Source organism: Perkinsus marinus (genome assembly GCF_000006405.1).
Source record: "Perkinsus marinus ATCC 50983 genomic scaffold scf_1104296955288, whole genome shotgun sequence".
Classification (NCBI taxonomy): Eukaryota; Perkinsozoa; order Perkinsida; family Perkinsidae; genus Perkinsus; species Perkinsus marinus.
Window position 1 is genome coordinate 51,503 of NW_003207820.1, and position 22,986 is coordinate 74,488.

The following is a 22,986-nucleotide window of genomic DNA, read 5'->3' on the forward strand; positions in this document are numbered from 1 at the left end:
TCTGATGGCCTGACCAGAGCTTATGCAACGTGGTTGCGATGGTGGCCGGATGGGACCGCTTCTGATTTCAACTAATCTCATTTTCAATTTTCTGCATGCATGTGATGAAGAGGATGTTAATGGCTTGGGTAATCGGTCTCATCCAAACCTGGGCTGACTCCATCACAGAGGGCCTCGTAAAGCTGACGGGCAACACCAAGCGACATGACAAACGATGGTCAGCGCTAGTATCCTTATTTCCCATTTCTTGTGTTACTATATCCGCCTCAACGTTAATGGGAGTTTTATTGCATGGCTGGGCTCCCAAGGAAGATCGACCCGGCTCGACTACGTAGTGGTCTTCCATCTATCAGGGGGCATTGCTGTGTACAGATACGTTCTTCGCGAGATGCAGTGTTGTGGCTAATCTACTACAGTCGAGACTGGCCATGCCCATCATGTGAGGTCTCTACTAGTGGCTTCTCGTCCTGAGCCTACCGGCCTAGGTATCCGTTGAACCCTCAACTGGGTCAGCTTAAGGATCGGAACCCAATAGCAGTATCGCGATTCTCACAGGTAGGTTTTGATTCATTGACGAAGACTATGCTCGGATATTGTCAGGAACAAGTGGCCCAAACGTTAGCTCACGTAGCACCAGCAGTAGTCGGTCTCACTCATATGGCACGAGTACTCAAGGCTGGTCATGCGTTGGAGTACTATGCGAAGAGTGGTGGACGAAGACGCTTCCGTCGACGTGTGAAGGACTTACCCAAGGATAAGGTGAAGTACAGGTGAGGCATACCACAGGATAGGATGGGACTACAATGGAGTCGCCAGATGGCATCGTCTTCGAGTACAACATCACAAGAAGTTTGGTATTGTATCTAAGACAGGTCTCGCGCATGGATGGAGCAGGTGAGGATATTGGTCTTGAGGGATCCAGGCAAGCAGTTTTTCAGATACGGCGGAGGACGTCCTGCTGATGCATGGCTCAATACACTATACAAATAGTGATGATCTTCATGCTCTCGGGTAGAAGTGTTTCGGTAGCATTGCGATGTTGAGTAACTTACAATGTCCACACTGTGCATGAAACTCGTCATAAAAACCAAATAAAGCTCGGAAACATACTGGTGAAGGGTAGGCCGTACAACAGAAGGGAAATACACAAATAAAGGTGCTCCTTATGAAACTGGTATTATTATGAAAGGTATCAGGATTGATGATTGCTGCATCAATCTAATTAATTTGGAACTGATGCATTAAATTGGCAAGCATAGTATGTAGTTGGGTAATGCGATATCATCATCACCATTAACGGTGTAATCCGCGTCAGCAGATATACCCATGACTCATGGCCATGACACGCCATGAATGTCTCGCCCCAAACGCTGATGGGGTGAGAAGCCAATCCACGATTGAGGATGAATCACGCTCTCCCCTCAACTCGTCTTACTCACATCCCACTACTGTTGAGCAACTAAGCACAATCTGATAATCAGATTCTGATTCCGATCAATATTTGACTTTTTAAATCCGGTCAGAGCGAGAGTCGAGCACCTTATAATTGTTACAAGCGTGCGCGTAAACTTTTGGTTGTTTGATAGGTCAATTTATTGCCGAGGTTGAAGTGGGGCGCGCGCGATTGCAACGGGCAACATATTGGGACCCTACCTGAGTGCCTCCACGATTTTACCCAACCCTCCTCATCCCATGTTATCTGGGAGGCCTATGTTGCCCCGCGGAGATGTATAGCGACAGATCATTGCTTAGTAGGTGCAGCATATACACAGCTAGCATGGTAATACCGCAGCCAACATGGGCGGTTCGAGAAAGATAAGCCATCGCTGACAACTGAACTCAACAACTTGTAATTCCATTTTCAAGTCCTGCTCATCAGGACCTGATGTCATCGGTGCTGCTCGAGAGCAGCTGTCAGCAGGGTAAACAGGCGGACCAGTCGACGGTCCTTCAACATGCTAGCTATTACTCGATGCCTCTAGCTATGTGCCAGCTGCCTCAACACATAGCTTACATCTTTCACCGAACCAACTACCCAACACTTAGATAACAAACCGAGCGCGTTCATCATGTATATAGTGGACTCACGAGGATCGACTCTCAACTTGAGAGTCTCAGGTTCAACATACTGAATAAGAGAGCCGTCGATGTCTGGGCTACAGATATTAGTGCCTTGGACATTGGCTCTTTGGCCTCTTCATAAAGTATTTGCCTGCCCAGGACATCGACAGCGGGAAAGCGTGCAATCGTGTGGAACGATACTTTGAATTCCGAGAATGCCCTCCCTACCGCCCTCAAGAGAGAGTCCATACCCCTGGCCATGCCAAGGCGTTCACTAGTCAGGGCCATATCCTTTTAACTAGAACACACAGTCCCGTATCGTTATTGACTGCCTTGCCATTAACAACAAAACGTAGGCGGTCGAATGAGAAAAGCGGACCAGGTTGGTAGCCGCCTTTTAGGCAAAGACCGATTGATAGAACCATTAAAAACTATGCATACTAACGGGGGGAAACGTCATTCAGTAGGCAGATCTAGGCAGTCCTTCATCGGGTGTAGATTGGCCAAGACTGGGAGCACCTTCTCGTACACTCGAATGCCTTCAATGAGAGCCCTCTCACTGATGAACCTGACATAAGCAGTACACACTATTCTGCATCTATTCTCCGACTTACTCGTTATGATCGTGTAGTAGTATTGGAGTATCACGCATAGGGGAAAAGCCGAAGCACGGCAGACCTTTCGCCCTGAAGTATCTGCCAAGAGCAGGAATATAGGAGACGATAACAAAAGTTTGAAAATGCAGCCGTCATAAGGCATCCATCGAGTGAAGCAAGCCCAGATGAACCCTGTCGACCTGCTGTCAGTGCCGCTGGGGAAAACCTCGAGTGCCGTTTCAACACCGACTTCCTGCTCAATGGCAGTTCGGAAAGCCATCAACCATGGATTAGTGAGCTCCAATGGCGGAGGATGATCGGCATAGTTCTGACGTCAAGCACGAAATTGGTAACCAGGTATTGGAAACCCTCACAAGAGAAGAGGGCATCGACCTACATCGAATTCAATATCAACCTCATCCTTGTATTCTCCCAACCACTCGTCGAATATCCGCTGTATCCCAGTGCGATCTATATGAAGTGGCACCTGCAGCAGGAACTGTCGATTTGAGAGTGTCATCACTTACTCTGACGTCAACGCCTATGAGAGCATCCGATGGAATAACATTAAGAGCGAAGCCCGACTTAGTGCTACCATAAAATAGCGATATCCTTGATGGGAATTCCTATAAAGACTCACCTGCTACTGGCGACTCCAGCCTGTAGTGCAGTGACATTTACTGTGAGGACGTCCCCCAGAGTCTTAGCTGCCGCCGCTGGGCCGCATGAACTGTCATCGAGTATCTTGCGTTGTTCAGTGCGCACAGCATAGATTCTCGATAATATGGTCACCTGATATGGAAAAAAACTAATAATATCGGAGCAACCAGCCATAACAGAAATATGTGGTACCAGTTTCTCAACAGCAGTATTGTCAATGAAGCGGCTCCCATGACCAGTGTTGCCCTTCAAACGGAAAGTCACCCAGTTAGTAGCACGCTCTCCATAGAAAAGGGTGTATCTACAGGCCATGGGATGATAGTCACAATAGAGCTCCACGTACTTCTCAGCAGAGGGAGTGGCCAATCCCTCGTCGAGAACCATGCCGATGTTGAGGCTCGCGAATTCATCACTGTAAGCAAATTTACTAGCACCTATCAAGCATCGCGGACGGTAGTTTTTGAGGATCGTGGCGATCAGGAAGAAGACGCTATACCGACATACTATGAGAGCTCACCATCGGCCCCGCCGACTTCCTCGTCAGGGACGAGGGATATGTGGATAGTACGGCGTAGTCTCTGGTGCTGCTGCTGCCCTTGGGCGGCGAAGATGCGACGTAGACCTTCGATATACCTGTTAACACTGATCAGCGCTACATACACTTCCTCACATCTAGACCTATTGCTAGTGCTCTTCCAACTAGCCACCTGCTCCCGAGACACGTAAGAAGACCCTTTTGTAGGAAGCCCCTCCGCCGCAATACAGGGCTGGAGTGTCTTCCTCCTGCTGCTTACCCGCTCAACACACACTTCATATCCTGAGTGCCTCGACCATAGATCTTCCCATCCTCAACCACTGCATCAAAGGGATCGACTTTCCAATGTTCTCGGAACACAGGAACGACCTACCAAGTATTTCTGGAGCCACAGAAAGGGGCGTATGCTCACATCATAATGACCATTCAGCAGGATCGACTTCAGCTTCGGCGTACTGCCTGGGAACGTTGCTAGGATCACAGGCTTACCAGGGACGTATCTGAGCTCCTCGCCGATGGTCTCCCCAAAAGCCGAGAGGCACAGTAGTGCGACTCACTCAATTGCCCTGATATTGGTCACCCCCGGTATTTCTCCCAACCACCGCTGTAACAGCTTAGCACACTCAGCATAAGACCCATTACTAACACCTTGAAACAACACGAGTCAGGAGCTCCTCTCATCAAAGACTCACCTTGGCCACTTATTGAAGGAATCCTCACCAGGTGTCGAAACCTGTCGATAGCCTGCCTATCCTCATCCGTCATGGGGCCCGATACCACGCCCGCTGTCAGTGAGGACGATGGATGTGGCACACCCTAAACGACACTCGCTCGACCAACACTAGTCGCTACTGCTTCACTTACCATCATCTTCCTGCGTTTAGCCTCGCAGCCGCAAGGAGAGCCCATCCCTGGTTTCTCGGTGTTATCTTCGCTAGAGATGAGAGTTACCATGGTGTTAAAAAATGACGCCTATAGGGAAAAATGACACTCGAATAAGCCCATGTTTTCTCCCTGATTTTCGATCGATCGAACCTCCACCTTGAAACACCGAGAGAGAATTTATTTGGAGTTCCTCTCAGCTCAAAGAGCGTATCATCGCTGGGACGGCCGAGAAGATGGTGGTGAGCTCGACAACTTCTGAGGAGCTTCACAGGCCAATGACTATCAGCTATGCTGATTCCTCGAGTCGCTGAAAACTAGTATATGGATATGATCATGCCAACAGCTGGGCCACATCACAACCTTCCGGTCCGCACTAAAATCAGGGACACCTTCCCAGATTAATACTCTGGCAAAAAGAAGGCATGTAACTGAGTACTGGGGGAATGCTGCACCCACCACGCAACGCAGTCCATGGGTATTCAAAAAGACTACAAAATTATGAAACAAAAATGCAGCGGAAATTTCATGAATACCATCATTGCGGATTCCAAACGGTCGTGTGCTCCCCTGCGCCGGAATCAGGTTTTGATACACTCGCTCTGATAACTTTGCTGAGCTCAACGAGATGTGTCTGCACTTCGCTGATCCGGCCCAGAGCCTCATCCCTCGTCTCCTCTTCTGCTCGTAAACATACATCCACCTAATAGTAGACCATAGAACTACAGTAGGGTTGACGAAGGTTTTCCCACCTCTGAACAACCATGCTGAGCCGCCATGATGGTCTCGAGTTTAGTCCTCACGGTTTGGCACACGAGGCGACTTGTGAGTGACTCTATCTCTCTCAAGCTCGCATCTGTCTTCAAGGCTGTTGCCCTTAGCACTTCCGACTGAGTGAAACCCAATGGCGACCCCCACAACGAGAAAAAATAAACTCGAACTCCTTGTTCTGGGAACATCGAGCGTTGGCCCACGCAGAGTATGTACTCATACATACTCTGGCGTTATTAATACAGCACACCAAGAAGTTAGGATGGACTCCACAATAGCCTAGCTGTGCTCTGCATGGTGTAGGAGGCCACGCATGCCTCACCTTAGAGTCACGATCGACCTCGGCTTCCCTAAGAGCCTCGACTGCCTCCTCAACCCTCTTAGTAGCAACTTCCACTCGAGTCTTCTGCTCTGATAGCTCCAATGCTCTACTCTCTCGTTCCGCTGATGATGACAACATGGCAGGTCGCGATAAAGCGTCATAACAAGCACTCACCTTTGCATTGGTCCACATCAGCGAGTTGTCTACTCTCCGCTTCCTGCAACTCCTTCACCCGCTTCTCCAGGGCACCAACATCACTGATCTCAGCCAACTCCACCTCTAGCTCAGAACAACGCTTCTGGAGGACTCCCACTTGTTCTCTAGCGTGGGATTCTAGCTCCTGACCAGACCACGGCTGATACGAACAATTTGTGACCGCGCTCTTCAACCATCAGCACACGGATGAGTCGCAAACACTAACCTTAGCAGCTTCAGCGTGGTCTCGGGCAACCGCAGCTTCCTTTCGTAAAGCCAGGATCCTATTATCGACTACTAGCCTGCATTCCTCAACTCGGGCCCGCAGTTCTCCCAAGTCAGTGGGACGACCTATAGAAGGGCACCAGAGGCTCAAACGGCGTTCAGTCCCTCGTGCATCTCCTCACTAGACTGCCCCTCATCTGTCAACCACGACGGCATCTCAGCCCAGATGACGTCAACTTCATCATCTGTTTGGGCGGCATTCGCACGATATATAAGACCGTTAATGTTAACGCGTATGGCCTCGATATCGCTCAGCTCGGCAACCACCCTGTCCGCGGTGTTAGCTGAGTTGTCAGCCTCAGAGCTTCTATTCCTGAACATACAATGGAGTTTCGCCCGTGATATGGGAAACACTAGTGAAAAACATATGTCACATTTCACTTGGCAAAAAACGCATGTGAGCAGTGAATAACGCGTAAAACACGTGATGTGTTTTTCATGTGATGTGTAAAACGCGTCTAACGCATGATAGCCAGTTCATTCCAGAAGTGCTACAGTGAAGACCTCCCACCTGGCCTCGACTTCTGCCGCGTGGAGCTCCGCTTGAGCCGCCTCCGTTGCTCTCAAACAATGAGCCGTCCGTGCAGGTACCCCAGCAAGCCTATCCCGTGCTATGGCCAGTTTGCTGAGCACAAGGCGCCATAGCCCAGCCTACTCCGTATTACTGGACGATACTTTTTGATATCAGCCAAGCGGGCATTGGCGCGGGCCACCAACTCTGCTGAGGCAGACAGCGCTTGCAGTGCCATCTTGTGGAGCCTGATGCGTTGAATTTGATGGGACGCCAGAAGGAAAAACGTCTACCTCTTCGCATCGGCCATCACTGACGTGTGTTTACCGAGCTGATCCTCAGCATCCACGACTACACGCTGAGCACTCGCCACCTCAGCCTGTTCGCGCGCCAACGAGTGGATATCTCTGACAAGCAGTTTCTATCCTCATAATTTGATTAAATCACGGCCGCACTTCTCCCGCATGCGCTGACTCATCGTTAGCAGCTTCCTTCTGGTCAAAAGCAGTCCATCCGTGGCCCTGCGGCTGTCACCAGTGGCCATACTAGCCTGATGACTATTCAGTCCCCAGCAGCTAATATAATAGCGAATACCGTTTCCCATGAAGCCGTTAGCCTCTCCTGTGTCCGTTCGAGGGCATCAAAGGCATCAAGCAGTCGGGAGACGACTGCCTTGTCAAGGCCTTCCCTCGTGGTTCCCCTCCGCCTCACGTCACCCTCCTGTGCTTGCACTGTCTCTTCACATAGTTTGCACGAGTCTAACAGAGTATGCCTAGGACGGTGACCATACCTCGCCGACCCACCCGCTAGCTGTTCATGCTTCTCGGCCAGGGCGCCCCTACAGGTCAATTCCACACACCGTAGACGGGTCTCCGAGGTCTGCTCTGATACGCTCTTGCATTCACACCATCCATGGCAAGCCAGCAGCGCCTCGCTAGCTGCCACATTCCCATGGTGATCCACGAGCCACCGCAGCCTCTCGACTGCCGTATCAAAGAGACGCCCCCAGCAGCGCTCGTTCCGAGCATAAGCCGTGAAAGGAGCTTCCTCTTGTACTGGCAACTCCAACAGCGGTCCTCGGAAGTACACCACAAGGAGATTGCATGTGAGGTCAGTGATGATATCATTGTCGGAGAGGAGTGTTCGGATGAACGCCTCCATCGTTTCATCAAGGACCGCATCGAGTGTCTCAAAAAGTGACACTTCGTCTGAAGTGCCACCGACCTCTTCAACACGTTTCACTTGCTCGCCAAGAGTGCGCCACAATTGGTCGCGATGCGGTAAAAGGACCGCATTCCCCCGACGGAGCAGCACCGAAATGATCAACCCTGTTATGCATTTCGTAGACAGGTCGTCCTCGGCCATGAGGGCCTCAAGTAGCTGCAGACCTGAACTCTGGCGGTCGGTCAAAGCGATCTCCAAGTCCGGGTCAGCGGCGACCGCAATGACCAGGGCTCGAGCCATGCACAAGGAAATGTCTGCCGCTTCCGCTCCGCCTAGCAGACCACACTGAAAAGACCGACCTTTGAGAGCGCCTACCTGAGAGCTTCTCCAGCATACAGCTGAGGCCACCATCCACTTGGAAGTAGAGAAACATGGATTCCGGATGGGAGCGTACGAGATGGAGGAGTACCTACCTCGGCCCTGGTACGCGTATCACAGCCTGGTAGACTCACATCTTCTACTGCTGTAGCCGACAAGGTCCGCCCCAGTGCGTTCATAAGCACTCGTACTCCACCCTCGTCAGAGATCAATCTACTGCCACCCCGAGTGCCAACAGCTTGGCCCAATACAGCTAGGGCCGCCCCAGCCACAGAGGGGTCTCCAGCATCAACATGCTCGAGCAGTGTTCGTATGACGGGCCGGCATGAGGCGACCGAAGGAGCTAATGAGGCCTCTAGGGAAAGCGGGCAAAGCAGCTTCAAGTACTTCACGTCCTTCGACCATGCATACCGTACGATTATAGATACCTCAGCAGAGGCCTCGAGAAAGTGCCACACACGGTTGTCTTCATATACCCGCCGCATGAGCAAGACTTGACGTAGGTATCGTTCCAACCCCACACGCCTCTCCTCAACCATAATAGGGTCATGAGCTCGCCAAGGCAAGTACCGCTTGGGTGGTAGCCTCACTGGTCCTTCTAACAGAGAGATGATGGCCCAGTGGAGAGCATGGAAGTCCGCATACCGACGGCGGACCGTCCAACGCAGCACTCTGCCTGGCCCTGATACTGCTACAGTGTACCACACAGGAGTGGTTTCGAGGCTAACACGAGGGATGGCGATACTGAGGACGTTGGTCGTGGTGTGTCTACTATCATTCCATTCCGAAGGAGACGTTACCGACATACAGGGGGTCAACAACCCGGTGAGCTAAGTAAGAAGGGAAACTCAACGTAGGAGGAAGCATTATCACAACAGTGATAGACACCATGAGCCGTAAGAGGCTCATGCTACTTCCACGCGTCTTAACGTGTCAAGGCACTATGTTGTGTCTATTGTAGATGATCTCACAGACAGGCCTGCTACAAAGCTTACCGACTGGTCACACCAAGCTGCTACAGCGGATTCGACAAGCTCAACCCCCCGAAACTAGCGCAAAAACAATTGCATCTATTAAGACAACAGATCACTTACACTTACAACGTACATACGGATACATGTAGAGCTCCACAGCGGGAGAGGCAGCTCTGTTACTTTTAACTCAGGGATTTAACACGAGTAAACATGGCCACGATTTTAGCCTCATCCGGACCACGACCGAAGCCTCTAAGGGTCTCCCTCAATCCACGGTTGATAGCTCTGATAACCTCATCACCGCAATGCCTAAATTGTACAAAGAACGGTCTGGTAGAAGCAATAGTAGGGAGGTGATTACCTCAACTTTCTTGCCTCATCTTCTCTTAGGATATAATACTCATATGGGAGAATGCCGTCATTCGAATCGCTATAGGTTACTCCCAGATAAGACGAGTCTCCTCTTAGATAGCACTTCTTACCCTCCTGCAACAACGAGGCACTCGAACAACGGGTGCGCCTTTGGCAATGATGCCTCAGGACGTTAGTATTCGATCAACACCAAGCAGCCTCGCAAACAAAGACACACTCAGCCGGTCCAAGAATCCACCAACGAGGCGAATGATACCTCCTGATCGCTGATCCGCTCTTCCTCTTCCCAACCAGCAGTCAGTTCAGCGACTCTCTGAGACCAACCATAAGTCAACCAACCTTACTGTTACCTCTACAATGAGCCGAGAGGCTTACCTCCTTCGATGACTTTCCTCCCGAGGCCTGAGAAGGAGATCGGGCATGAGACCATCGAACGGCGTAATTCACTACAGCAGCCACATCACATCAGTACAAACATTGACGAATGATTGCGGAGTGCAAAGAGAGAGACTATAGAGTCGAGATAACCTACCGTTCTCCCATCAACTCTCGAGAAGAAGGACAAAGCCATCAATGAGATGCAGAGAATGCGGCAAGGCATTAGCGACAAGTAAAAAAGGGAGCAGGGAACCTCTACGGCGGTGAGCTCCAACATCCTATTCCTCTAGCATACCAGCCATGCAAGAGCCATGACAGGTGTAGATCTGCGGACTCAACCATCGCGACTGAGCCATGGCGAAGATAGGAAGCGGAGTCTCAGTAACCACCAGGAGTAAGAGAAGAGTTGACGACAGCATCATCATCACAAGCCTCCACCAATGGCACTGTAGAGCCGCATGCAACGACAGAGCCGTCCACTAGCATCAAACGAGAGACACAACAAGTTCAACATCCGAAGGGAAAGATCATCATTATCATCATGCTGTTGTTGTTGTCAACAACAACAACAACAGTAGCCATGTGTGCTTACACGAGGAAGTGAAAAAGAGAAACAGTTAGCGGCAGTGGCTCTTCTATGGACTTGCATATACTTACTGGAACCCATGGATTTGCTAACTGCAGTACGATGCGCCTAAAGGCCAGCGGTTGCAAGACGTCTTAACTAATCAAGGACCGACTAGGAGTTGGAGTTCAACTAGTCTTATTCCCACCAACTCCAAGATCCTCAATGCTAAGCAAAGCATGACGAAAAGAGGATACAACACCAGCGGTGAGTCAACACCGGGCTGAGGAGTATGTCGAGTTCATTGGGAAGGCTTCAAGCAACACGAGGCATCCCCCGTATGAGAAGCTACTGACTGAAAAATGATGCTGTTGTAGCACCTGATAGTGACCGATCGGACCCCTTCTGAATGAGCGTCCCATCGCCGAGGATCATGCTCACTGAGAGGGAGGAACACATAACTGAGCATATTAGAAGCAGACAATGAGATGGAACAAGAAATTCGAGCACTGACTGCTGGGAACTAAGAAACGCTCGAAGACGGCTTGCAATGGTCGAGGCGATAGTAATACACCACAAAACGACTCAACTGATTACCCAACCTCAATGTAATAAACACTCGCTGAGCATATGTCCCCACTCTAGGATCATGAAAGTAGTCCCTGGGAGGTTGTATGGAATCACCATAAGATGCCTACGAGAAAAGGGAATGAGGCTAGATAGGGGAAACGACACCGAGGAGATAAGCTCCCACCCATCACCAATTGACAGACTCACAACACAACAACACATGCAACATGGAACCTGAAGAGAATCGCTTATCCATCCTTACATCGATTAGAGGAGAGCCTGACAGGAGCCATGATGAAGTCCTTCACTTTTTAATATGAGGGACCAATAACTATAGAAGCACGACATACGTCTTCTCACGATCGACAGCTGCCCACACTATGCAGTTTGTCAACACTAATTGTAACATGTCAACACATAAGGAATACTTATGAACATGAATCGACGTTTACAGCGGGGTTTCCCACTCACATCGTGATGTGATTCAACCGTTTTTACCGTTGTATCAGCAGTCCAATTGAATGACTCAACTACACAACTAGAGTCTCATTATAATACTCACAGCAACAATCATGACACCTTTGATAACAACGTATCGAACATGAAAGGCAAGATATGCCTCGGTGACTCATGATTCGAGGTCTTCGTCTTCACCATACGGAAGGAAGTCACTGCCGTTTTCGTAGTCACCGTTAGCATCATCATCATCGCCGGAGTCAATAACGACCATGTCGTCATCCCCTTCCTCGTCTGTCTTCACTTCAACCTAAGAACAGTACACGATATTGCCGCGAAGGGTGATGATAGAATATTCTTGGCCTTCGAAATGCCTAGTGATCAACACGCCCGATAGGCAGTGTTATGAGTACTCTAGCCCCACCCGGGATTCGAACTCACGACCCCAAGTACGGTACCATAAGCAGAACCGAATCATAAAACGAGAGGATACTGTTGAAGGAGCAATTCCCAATTAATCGACTATCGAATCCATTCACCAACTGGTGCCATCTCACATCATCGGAGGGATCTACTTGGTCGGTCTCGGGAACAGCTTTTGGCTGTTGGTCCTCTGGCTGGTTTCCCTTACAAGGACAAGGATATGCCATCCCTCGAATGGACCACAGGACAGCTTACCGGTTCGAGTCGTCTCAGGGGCTGGCCGGACTCCTGTGGCGCCAGGGACCTCAAGCCCACAGCCTCGACTATGTGCCACACAGCAGCGAGGAGCGCGATAATATAAGTCGCAGAAAGGCGCATGTTAGAGCGGAAAGGAAGCGTCAAAGGCGAAACAGATTCCAGCACAGGGCATTGGAAATAGAGGTAGTGCTCGAAGATAATAGGATGTACAAGAATGCAAGGCGGAATTTAACTCTACTGGAAATAGTACTCCAACGACAAGTCGTCCCGTCCCTGTGAGGAAGTAACAAGCTGTTAGTCGGGAGGAACCTGTACTCAGACACTAAGATCAGGGCTATCTAAGCCATACCTGTCATGAGTGTTGTAACCTATCATAGGGAGTGATCGGATTCGATGCTGAGTAAGGCTGATCCACCGAAACATTCATAAGCTATGACCCACCCGAACGCGGGAGACGGCTCATGATCTCATGCATACCGCAACTCCCTATGACAACATCAACTTGAACGCAATCCTGTGCTTAGGACAGACAGAGACGTAGACTGTTATGAAACTCGATTTGGCTAACTAGGCCTCAGCAATAACCTCATCATCATCAATTTGAATGCAATCCCATAGTCTTCTATCCCATCGTTGTTGCATCTACCACCTCTCGACCGCCGGCCGCCACAGTCGCTTCCCCACTTCCCGGAGCGCTCTCAATCCAGTGTCTCAAGTCCTTCACGTCAAACTTAACAACCTTATCCTTAGTGCCATTGATGGGCAAGGTCATGACCGCATCCCTACTATGGAAGAGGACCGCCGTACTAGTATGCGCCTTTGACGTCACATGCTCCACCAACTGGCCGAGACCTTGGCAACCATTCTTGCAAAGAACACATGAGAACCTCTCTGTGATGGTCTCGTCAATATCACACTTCGACAAGGCATCCCATAGCCTCGCCCGTTCCTCGAACAGCGCCGTCTCCGCAGCGTTATCAGACCTCACCAGGACTGAGGGCATGCTATTGTTATAGCGCTCATGTCGATCATCAGTGGGCCGGGAGTCTCGGAAGGGATCTTTAATTCTCCCACCCCGACCGTAGCGCTCGAGATGGCTAAGGTAATCGTTGAAAAGAGGGAAGTTCGTTCTGTCTCCTCGCACCTGTGATCTGAGGACAGGAAAGACTTCAGGAAATTTTTCACACGGAGTGATGCTACCCGTCCAGTCCCTTGAAAAGGCCTTTCTGAACAAGTTCGATATGGGCCGGAATGGCCAATTCCATCTCCTGGACTTTCTCATCGGCTATCGTATGGCAACTCTGAAAAGCCCCTATCGAGCATCCCGAGACGCAAGTGTGCTTACTCTCGACTTCTCCAATGCAGCTACCCAGGCCTTATCCACCTTCTCAGCCTTCAGCACAGCTACCTTCACAACCATCTTCTGCCCCCAATAATTCACATACCTACATGGGCCTATGGTAACGGCCATGAAGACAGTGGACAGCTCACGTATCCTCCTCCTTGTCGTTTGCAGAAGCCTGGAGTGATATAAGAGCAATACCCACCGGCTCGAGAGGACGGGTCTTCCACAGCATCCCTGATGAGGGCAGGCGAGAGTAGTCACCGTCACAAGGCAGCAACTGGCGAGTGAACCCGACGAATCTGAGCAGAGAATTTACCACCCTGCCGATGGAATTGCCAACACCCACTGAGCGACCGCCTTTCCAAGCTTCATACGAGGCCATGTGTAAAGGCAGGTTACCGTACCACTCGGTATCTTCTTCGTGGGTGGATGATACCCTTCTGGCCATACCGGCGCCTTGAGCCCAAAAAGAGGCATCTCCTCTTCCTCTTCCTGCTTCTGCATCTCCCGTGGCTGTGGTCTCTCTGGGATGGTCTCCAGTCGGCTCGGTCCCAGTTGTCCTCTAGCAGGCTTTTCCTCCTCAGGTAGATCCTTTACCGTCCTCCTCAGTACAGGAACGGCCGGCGGAGAGGTCTGAGCCATGAGCGGTCTATGCCTCACCGAGTCCAGATCGGCTTGACACGGAACGTCCGCTTCTGGCTCGAAGTCTGGCGGCAGCTCTCGGGGTGATCTAGCTGGAACGCTCGGGGGTGACAACACTCCCTTCTCTCGGATGGGACGATCTTCCTCTGTCGCTCGTGAGTAGGCGTATCTTTCCCGCGTTTCAGGAATCCTCAGCCCGTACCCGTCGCGAGATGGCCCAGCGGCTCCACTGCTTACAGGCCTAATAGGACTGCTATACTCTGAGTTGAGGTTCTGTCGTATAGGAATAGTAGAATCGAGCTGAGTGTGTTGGTCAGCACCATGCATCATCGGGTCACTACCAACTGCATATCCGTAATGACCACCGTCCGAATGAGGCAGCAGCTGCTGCTGTGGAGGAGGGGGAGGGGGAGGGGGAGAGGATGATGAGTAGGCACCAGCACTGGACGGCAGTGGATAAGCCGTAGGAGGGTAATCCGGTTGGGGTCTCTCTGAGTATCCCCGACCCGTTGAACTATAGTTGTCGAATAGTGGTTGTCGATATTGTGGTGGCGGCTGGGGTGGGTCATAATAGTACTGAGTACTCGGCGGAACTAGCTGCTCCCGAGTTGGATATATCTCTTGTTGCTCTACTGGCCGTCCCTCTCGATAGTAGTAGTAGTCGGCCCCTTGGTTCCCCCATGTCTGACCTGAGCCAACTGGGACCTCTCTATAAGGCATAGGCTCTGGCCTAACCACACTCCTCTGTTCCACCTCGTAGCGTTGAGTCACCCCATCATCCCTTCCCCAGCCCTCAGAGTACCCTGTACGTCCCTCAGAAGGATACAGAAGCTGTTGATAGCCAGGCTGGTGCTCAACATGCCTCGGGAGTGACTCATCAGCAATTGGAGGAGGCCTCGTTGTCGGCTTGGGAGGTCGTACGAAACCACTAAGGTTCCCTTCCCTCACAGACTGGCGCGAGTCTGGAGGCTGGAAGCAGTCCATCCTGGGTCGCCCGGTGGCGTCCAGCAGACGATTGTCATTATAACCAAAATTAACCGGGGGCCTCATACGATAATGAGGAGCCCAGTCTAAGCAGATGGTGATGGTTTATTCCGCATGAACTTAGACTCAACACCGGGTAGAAATAAGACCGAAATAGCTCACTGGATGAACCCTCCACCGAGACGACTGCTCTTACCAGCCAGGCCGAAACGGAGCCAATAAGATTCTCAAGAGGTCCAAGCAACTCTACCGTTTTTGTTTGAATCCAAGAAGAAATCATCCTCGCTGGTGGAAGAAATTCCCAAACGGCTCCATGTCTCCTACCCCCTCCATAGTCTTCACTCCATGGGATGCTCCCATCACAGGCACAAGTCGACACAGCCGCGTGCTATGCAGGAGTAATTACATTAAGTCATGGAAGCTCATACCCTTTTTTCGACCCGAACGATCAAAAATGGCGGAAAACATGCATCGCTCCGCTGAATTACTGTGACCGTTTCAGGCATTTCCGTCATTCGAATCTTGCTTCTTGTGCCGGCGTACGATAGCGTGTCGAACGCACATCGCGCCCATGACTAGTCCTACCACGACGGGGTGTACTCATTACTCACCTTTGCGTTATAGTCTAACGTGGAAGGGGTGGCATCAGACGTTCAAACGATATTACTTGTCTCGTGGATCTCTCATGGGAGACGACCGGCCTCACACTAACCTACGTTGTGATACCCTTGCCAATTTCGTAAATGAGGTAGTCTTGAATGCCTCAAAGGACATCTCACATTCTTTACAAGTGACCTCATGAGACATCTCACTGTACAGAGTCTCAGCCCTTTTATAGCGAGTTGGACTCACTTCGATCAACGGGGATTTCGGAACCTACGAACCGACATATGCGGACATCTTTTTGTGTGTATCGATTGCTCATATAGCGACAGACGAACTAGCTCTGCTTTCCTAACGAAGTGTTCAAGTGAGAGAGAGATTCGCCCTGTCGGGTAGAGCAACGCTGGACAGTCTCAGTTTGGACCCAGTTGCTGTGTACCTATTATGTGCTCAACCTCGGATGATTCTTCCCCTTCCTCCACAAGCTCTTCCTCACCTACTGGAGCCTCTGTCTGCTACACTTCTGCTGTGCTAACCCCAACTGTGGGCTTACGACTGCCTTTCCTGAGCCTCGCCTCTCCCACTGTTGCTATCGATGCCGAGGATGTACCAGAGAGTAGGAGTTCTTGTTGTATGAACTCTCTTGTTGAATCGATTTGCCTCAGATGATACATGTTCGAGACGATCAGCCGAGTGTTCGTGGGAGCCGTATCATCGCTCTCTGTGGGGTCTTGATCGGCCTTATAGTAGAGATCCTACTATGCAGCAGAAACGACTATTTGTTACTAGTTCTGCCAAACACGGCAGTGACGAATACCAACAAGAGCAACCTATGAGAACTAAACGACGAGCGGGCGTCGAATCAAGCTATTAGATTGTGTATACTTAGAGTATTGCTTGTTCACTACTAACCAGCCAAGAGGTTGGATATTCCTATCACAATAGCTGTTGTTGTCTGTTCATGATATTGTAACAATTCCTTACTAGGCTTTCACGCCATTGTACAGCGGCGTGAGCCATGCTGTAATCATCATAGTACATCTGTTAACCACTATCTCGTCACATTACTGCCATTGTGCTTGTTTCTCTCTATCTATGTTTGATACTACTATTCAGGCTATTGAGTTTCTACCTACAGCTCTACTCCTACAACCACATCTCGTAGTTTATATTGCTAGGAATGACCACGATACTATCAGCCTTGTTCCCTACAGAGGATCCCCAACTATCCCTATCGACTCTATTAGACTCATCAGCTACATCGCAGTTGCCTTCACTGTGGTGTATGCTGCCAGCTGAGGTCGTCGGTGGAGTCTTGAGCTGCCTCGATCCTCTCACAGACTGGCAAACGATCGCTCGAAGTGGCCCATCCTATGCGGCTCTCCTTTCACAGGGGATTGGTTTCGTTGATGACATTCGTTTAACGGTAGTTGATACCACCAACAACAGATGGCTTCACTTTATTGTGAATATCCTCTGCTCTCGTATCACGAGAGTATCACTTGTATACCCTGGGGAGCCAGCGGAGAGCGTATGGACAGCACTCTGTGGCAGGCAGCTACCACGTCTACGCTCTTTGGAACTGAGTGATCTACCATATCAACCCATCGATCCCAGTAGTGTCTCTAAAGTGACATCGCTGACATACAAGCAAACGCTGCCGTTGATATCATGGTCATCTCTGACGAGCTTTATAGAGGCCTTTCCGAGCCTAGTAGAGCTTCGTCTGACTGCTGGTATGTCTGGGAAGCCTGCCAATCGGTCCAAGTGGCTCATGAGGGAGTTCAGAGAGCTCCATATTGACGCATGGTGCTTCCAGCCGGTTACCTATAAGCTTGTGTATGATGATGTTGTGGATGCTGTCGACCGCTCACATGCCACACTATCCGCCTTTTCCTACCATCATCAAGCTTCAGGGAATGTCGACACTCTCCTTTACGCTCTCAATTCCTGCAAAGTGCTGCACCAGCTGAGCCTCTCCAGCGTCGGACCCCTCCTAGACTCAGTCGTGGGGGCCGATAGCATTCCGGGTGGTCTCGAGTCTCTCACTCTAAAATGCAGCGCTTCTGCCGATAGCGTTGCCGACTTTGCAGTCTGGCTCAAAAAGTGCTCTCAACTGCGTCGGCTCTCCCTCAGCCTAGTTCGCTTCGATGCGGACAGTTTTGTCAACCTGCTCATCCCGGCTATTATAAAACTACCCAAGTTGAATTTTCTATGTATCGAAGGATTCGATGTGCCCTCTGATGGTTGGTGGAAGTTGGCAGAGGCATTGCCTACTCTGAGGAGCCTATCTCTCTGGGGTGCGGCTCCTGCTGATTTTTTTGATAAGTATCCTCTATTGTGTACCTTGTAGATTCTTTCTCCCACTGAGGAGCCTCCGATGGTCTCCTGGCAAATTTATATTCTAGCTTTGTATATCCGTAGTGAATTGTAGGCCCAAGCGGGCTCGACTGTAGGAAGGCGAGAGCTCAGTGTTCTTCAATGGTACGGTGGCGACTTCAGTTTTCTATCATTTTTGATGCCTCCTCGTCGTAAGAGGTATAGGAAGCCCGGGTCAGGTGGTGATGGCTCATTCTTCAAGAGGATGCAGCGACTCAGTAGTCAACATCATCAGCCATCTCTCGACGTGCTTGATGCAACACTGAAGGAGATCTTCTTCGACTCTCGCCCGAAGCCTCGTCCTGTGTCGAGTCGATCAGTTCTTGCTCGGCCCTGTGAGGACTTGTTAGCTCCACTGCCCCTCGAGACTATCGCTGTAATAGCGTCCTTTCTACCTCTAGTGCCAGACGTCCTCAACCTGCAGTGCCTCTGCCAACGGACCCGAGGCTTGCTGCCTAGAGTCGTCCATGCTATGACAAGTGTAGTTTTGCCGGGAGATGTGCGGTCATGCCTGCACTTTCAACGCATCATCGCTAGCATTGCCCCTTTCGTCGAGCGCCTCTCTTGCACTTCTGAGGGAGTGACGAACCCTCTGATCTGGTCGGCAGTGTCAGCGGGCTTACCGCCCATGCCTAGGCTGGTCCATCTACAGCTGTCGGAGCTGCCCGACAGAGTAGTTGCCACACGCCTTAGTTTCCCCCCTCTCCTGCGTACTTTCAAGTATGATGGAACAGATCCTGTGAATTGGTCGTTTTTAGCCGACCTAGTAGGTAGGGTCCGCACATTAGATTCCCTCGAGATTCGAGGCTTCGCCCACGGTGCACCCGGCGACAAGAATTGGTTGAAGGGGAGGTCTTGGCGTGCGCTACGTATGGATGTGGTACTGCAGGATAGTAGAGCGCCTACCCTTACCTTTCCTATGTCCGAGAGACGTAGGAGAGCCATCGATGATTTCACGGCCAGCCTCATTGTAGCGGTGGAGGGCTCGGCAGAGACTCTACAACGATTCTCCTTTGCCGAACCGTGCAATACGGCCCTTCTAGATTCATTGCAGCGATGTGAGAATCTCGAGCGACTAAGTGTTCAGGTGGATAGGCGGCGAGCTACCAAGATTATACCACTACTGGGTGGTGGCACCCTGCGCAGCATACGGCTAGCGTTTCCTGTTCTATGCCACATGAGTCTCAGACAGAGGAGTGAAGCAGATGGAAGGGTTGAGGAAGCGCTTGCCAACCTTGCCACCTATCATACTCTGCGCGAGGTAGTAATCGACGGCTGTGGCACCTTATTGGAGTTATCTGGAACTTCTATGAGGGCTCTGAGCGGGATTGTTATCACATCTCTGGAACTGTTGACTGTGGACGTTACAGTCGGTGACCTGGCGGAGCTCGGTGGGGCACTAACATCCCTTCGAGACTTCACTATCCAAGCGCCTCGGCTGGGACGGGATCCGGAAACTTACAGATTCATCCGTAAGTCATGTCCGAATCTGCGAAAGTTGGAGGTTCCAGTAGAAGGTCTTGCTGACCCCGCAGTTTGTGAGGAGATCGCTAGGCTTCGGAGCAACGGTGTGAAGGTGTACTGAAAATTATGTCCATTACGTGTTATCATTGTAATTCTCTCGCTGCCTCTTCCAAGGACCTTGCGTTTAGTCAGTACTATTGAAGGATATGGTAGTAGTCAATGCCTTCTGGACGTTTCACTCACGAGGAGGCTCAAGATAGAGTGTGTAGATGGTGTGGCTGTCGAGGAAAGGTAGTAGTACCACAGGATCATTCCACACTTCCCGATGAGTACATCATTATTACCTTGGCCTTCAGTTGATGCACAGCACTCGAGTTGACATGTACTACCACACTCTCGCTGCCTTGGGAGTTGATGTCTCTAAAGACGACCCACAGTACCATCCATACAATATCTGTATTGGTTGTGCTAATATACTGAGGAGGGTAGTATCGTTTTCTCGTTAGCTCAATTGGAATGGCCGTTATTCTATAACCTATCTGGCTCTAGGCGTTGGAGTATATTCTACTTGAAGGCGTTCATGCAGTGCTATGGTCTAATATTATTGTCCTTTTGAGCACGTTGTATGCTGTATGTCCTGGGTGCTAATCACAACGCCGCATTGTATTCGTAGAAGCTGCACCATCGTCATCCTCACTCAGTGTCGCCTCACCGGGCCTAGAGACTGCCTCCGCAATCTACCCGAGCAAGTAGACTGGGACCCGCCTCCCTCATCCACTTCTAACCATCGTCGACAGTGCATGGTGTGTCGGGCTATGGCCCACAAGAGTCTACGATACAAATAACGTGTTTCTTGTTTACAACGTCGTGTCTTTCAACGGGTGTCCTCTCGCGGGGGGCGAGGGCTCCACTCACTGCGTTGTGCTTCATGAGAGCACTTGCCCTTGTTTTGAATACATCCCTATCATGACAATAAGTATGAGCCATGCAATGGCCCAAGAGCAAGTGTGTCGGTGGTGCGGCGCTAGGCGGCGGGGAGGCAAGGTATCCGTCCCTAAACTCGTCGGGTTCTACTGTGTGCCGTCCGCTCAGGGGATGTCTTCCGTGGAGGACTTTGAGGGAATCCTTAAAAAATGTGGATACAACATATATCATGATAACGAGTACTACCATCCTAAGAAGATCTGTCAGAAGTGTCGAGTGGTGTTGGTCATGGTAACCCATTCTAGATTTGGGAGGATGTTGGTGAGAGTCCTTCGCAGAATATAGACGATCCAGAAACGTGTCTGGAGAACCTACCGCCTATGGTTGATTGGGGAAGTCCTAAAGACCAACTCAAAGACCACTCCAAATGCCGAGTGTGTCTAGCTGCACTAGGCCGGCTGCCAGGTACAGTCAATGGCGCCTGTCTCTACTTTCATTCATTATTTCAAGCAGGTGTACGTCCACCGGATTCGTGACTCATGCTGTACGTGTTTCTGCTCATTCAGACGTCGAGTTACTTTAACTACATGCTGTTAGCATAGTTAAAGGGATCTTGTTCGCTTCGTCTTCTGGTGAGACCCAATAATGCAACTTCGTCATATCATTCTTGCTTGTATCGATAGGCCTAGCACGGCCATTAATATGCTCTTGTTATCCCTGTTTATCGCTCCTAATATCTCTACGGCTTTCAGAGGCCTGTTTCGCTGTCAAGTTTCTCGGTATGCCACTCCTACCGCTAAGATATGCCTTAAGCCATTCAATTTCTCACGGGCAGGAGATAAGGCGATGAATTTTGCTGTTAGTAAACCCGGTTTCGCTCGAGGGGCAGATATGCCATCCGGTGCTTCAACGCGGTTATGCTAGAAGAAGGGACTCGGGCGTGTATTGAGTGGCAATTTGCCACTGGGAGTATATACCAGTACCGTGATGGCATATCTGCCACCGAACGGAATCGGTTTTTGGAGCAGCGAAATCGATTGTCATAAGATATACCATGAAGTGGCATAGCCGCCCCACCTTGAGAAATTGACTGTACTAAGGCACATCATGGAGTGGCGGCATAGCCACCCCATCTTGAGAAATTGACTGTACTAAGGCACATCATGGAGTGGCGGCATAGCCACCCCATCTTGAGAAATTGACTGTACTAAGGCGCATCATGGAGTGGCGGCATAGCCACCCCATCTTGAGAAATTGACTGTACTAAGGCACATCATGGAGTGGCGGCATAGCCACCCCACCTTGAGAAATTGACTGTACTAAGGCACATCATGGAGTGGCGGCATAGCCACCCCATCTTGAGAAATTGACTGTACTAAGGCACATCATGGAGTGGCGGCATAGCCACCCCATCTTGAGAAATTGACTGTACTAAGGCACATCATGGAGTGGCGGCATAGCCACCCCATCTTGAGAAATTGACTGTACTAAGGCACATCATGGAGTGGCGGCATAGCCACCCCACCTTGAGAAATTGACTGTACTAAGGCACATCATGGAGTGGCGGCATAGCCACCCCATCTTGAGAAATTGACTGTACTAAGGCACATCATGGAGTGGCGGCATAGCCACCCCATCTTGAGAAATTGACTGTACTAAGGCACATCATGGAGTGGCGGCATAGCCACCCCACCTTGAATAATTGACTGTACTAAGGCACATCATGGAGTGGCGGCATAGCCACCCCATCTTGAGAATTTGACTGTACTAAGGCACGTCATGGATTCGTCTGGCTAACAGAACTGGTCTCACTTGTAGCTAAGAGAAGGGTTTTTTAGAGGTGTATTCCTAGCGGACTCGTTTTCAAGCTGGCTAGGCTACTGTAATAGTAATCAATCCCTTGTAGTACTAAATCGCTATCTACAGTATGGTGTTATCCCATGAAAAGTCTCGCCATAGGGTGTGTCGATGGTGTGGTATGACGAAGTGGAGGGGCTGGGTGAGTCCTCCTCGCTGATGATAAGCAAACATGACTCTTTCAGCGAATGGATTACGTATGGCACTTCAAGGACGAGCTCAAACTGCTCGGAATCGATATCGTCAATGATCCCAAGGAAAAGCTCTTGCCGACTAGAATCTGCCGCATCTGTCGGATGTGTTTTCAGGAGGTGCGCCGTTGCACCGGATGGAGTTCCTTGGAATCTAGTAGTCTGTTTCTACTCAGTATCCTCACGACGCGGAAGGATTCGTTCGCCATGGCCGAGTCCCCGTCGATTGGACACCTGTGTT

At 50.5% G+C, this 22,986-nt stretch overlaps 8 protein-coding genes across 8 annotated transcripts; 3 read left to right on the forward strand and 5 right to left on the reverse strand.

Annotated features, from left to right (window-relative positions):
• Nucleotides 1–95: 95 nt before the first annotated feature.
• Nucleotides 96–774, forward strand: Pmar_PMAR029007 (hypothetical protein; the record flags this gene model as incomplete). The annotated part of the gene is made up of 3 exons (XM_002775856.1): nt 96–217; nt 486–555; nt 601–774. The coding sequence occupies 3 exons, from the start codon at nt 96–98 to the stop codon at nt 772–774; spliced, it is 366 nt and encodes a 121-aa protein (XP_002775902.1).
• A 1,678-nt stretch (nt 775–2,452) lies between these two features.
• Pmar_PMAR029008 (conserved hypothetical protein) lies at nt 2,453–4,812 on the reverse strand. Its single transcript, XM_002775857.1, has 14 exons — nt 4,717–4,812; nt 4,545–4,668; nt 4,410–4,500; nt 4,265–4,352; nt 4,112–4,221; nt 3,835–3,950; nt 3,661–3,751; nt 3,510–3,618; nt 3,298–3,449; nt 3,185–3,248; nt 3,055–3,144; nt 2,858–2,985; nt 2,676–2,756; nt 2,453–2,629 (listed from the first exon to the last, which is right to left on the reverse strand). The coding sequence occupies exons 1-14, from the start codon at nt 4,804–4,806 to the stop codon at nt 2,518–2,520; spliced, it is 1,446 nt and encodes a 481-aa protein (XP_002775903.1). The 5' UTR covers nt 4,807–4,812; the 3' UTR covers nt 2,453–2,517.
• A 389-nt stretch (nt 4,813–5,201) lies between these two features.
• On the reverse strand, nt 5,202–9,152 carry Pmar_PMAR029009 (merozoite surface protein-3, putative). Its single transcript, XM_002775858.1, has 14 exons — nt 8,495–9,152; nt 8,358–8,451; nt 7,622–8,314; nt 7,413–7,576; nt 7,274–7,368; nt 7,112–7,225; nt 6,983–7,066; nt 6,819–6,932; nt 6,430–6,620; nt 6,249–6,373; nt 6,002–6,167; nt 5,828–5,949; nt 5,487–5,624; nt 5,202–5,437 (listed from the first exon to the last, which is right to left on the reverse strand). The coding sequence occupies exons 1-14, from the start codon at nt 8,897–8,899 to the stop codon at nt 5,273–5,275; spliced, it is 2,670 nt and encodes an 889-aa protein (XP_002775904.1). The 5' UTR covers nt 8,900–9,152; the 3' UTR covers nt 5,202–5,272.
• Nucleotides 9,153–9,516: 364 nt separating this feature from the next.
• Pmar_PMAR029010 (hypothetical protein) lies at nt 9,517–11,512 on the reverse strand (the record flags this gene model as incomplete). Its single annotated transcript, XM_002775859.1, has 6 exons — nt 9,517–9,643; nt 9,696–9,820; nt 9,963–10,019; nt 10,082–10,108; nt 10,677–10,778; nt 11,504–11,512. 6 exons carry the CDS (start codon nt 11,510–11,512, stop codon nt 9,517–9,519), a joined length of 447 nt encoding a protein of 148 aa, XP_002775905.1.
• A 335-nt stretch (nt 11,513–11,847) lies between these two features.
• Nucleotides 11,848–12,476, reverse strand: Pmar_PMAR029011 (hypothetical protein; the record flags this gene model as incomplete). Its single annotated transcript, XM_002775860.1, has 3 exons — nt 11,848–11,985; nt 12,233–12,301; nt 12,354–12,476. 3 exons carry the CDS (start codon nt 12,474–12,476, stop codon nt 11,848–11,850), a joined length of 330 nt encoding a protein of 109 aa, XP_002775906.1.
• A 502-nt stretch (nt 12,477–12,978) lies between these two features.
• On the reverse strand, nt 12,979–14,343 carry Pmar_PMAR029012 (hypothetical protein; the record flags this gene model as incomplete). Its single annotated transcript, XM_002775861.1, has 5 exons — nt 12,979–13,507; nt 13,557–13,657; nt 13,702–13,801; nt 13,848–14,000; nt 14,048–14,343. 5 exons carry the CDS (start codon nt 14,341–14,343, stop codon nt 12,979–12,981), a joined length of 1,179 nt encoding a protein of 392 aa, XP_002775907.1.
• A 4,105-nt stretch (nt 14,344–18,448) lies between these two features.
• On the forward strand, nt 18,449–19,909 carry Pmar_PMAR029013 (hypothetical protein; the record flags this gene model as incomplete). The annotated part of the gene is made up of 1 exon (XM_002775862.1): nt 18,449–19,909. The coding sequence occupies one exon, from the start codon at nt 18,449–18,451 to the stop codon at nt 19,892–19,894; it is 1,446 nt and encodes a 481-aa protein (XP_002775908.1). The 3' UTR covers nt 19,895–19,909.
• Nucleotides 19,910–20,707: 798 nt separating this feature from the next.
• On the forward strand, nt 20,708–21,254 carry Pmar_PMAR029014 (hypothetical protein). The gene is made up of 4 exons (XM_002775863.1): nt 20,708–20,817; nt 20,866–20,988; nt 21,036–21,162; nt 21,211–21,254. Exons 1-4 carry the CDS (start codon nt 20,740–20,742, stop codon nt 21,231–21,233), a joined length of 351 nt encoding a protein of 116 aa, XP_002775909.1. The 5' UTR covers nt 20,708–20,739; the 3' UTR covers nt 21,234–21,254.
• Nucleotides 21,255–22,986: the final 1,732 nt, after the last annotated feature.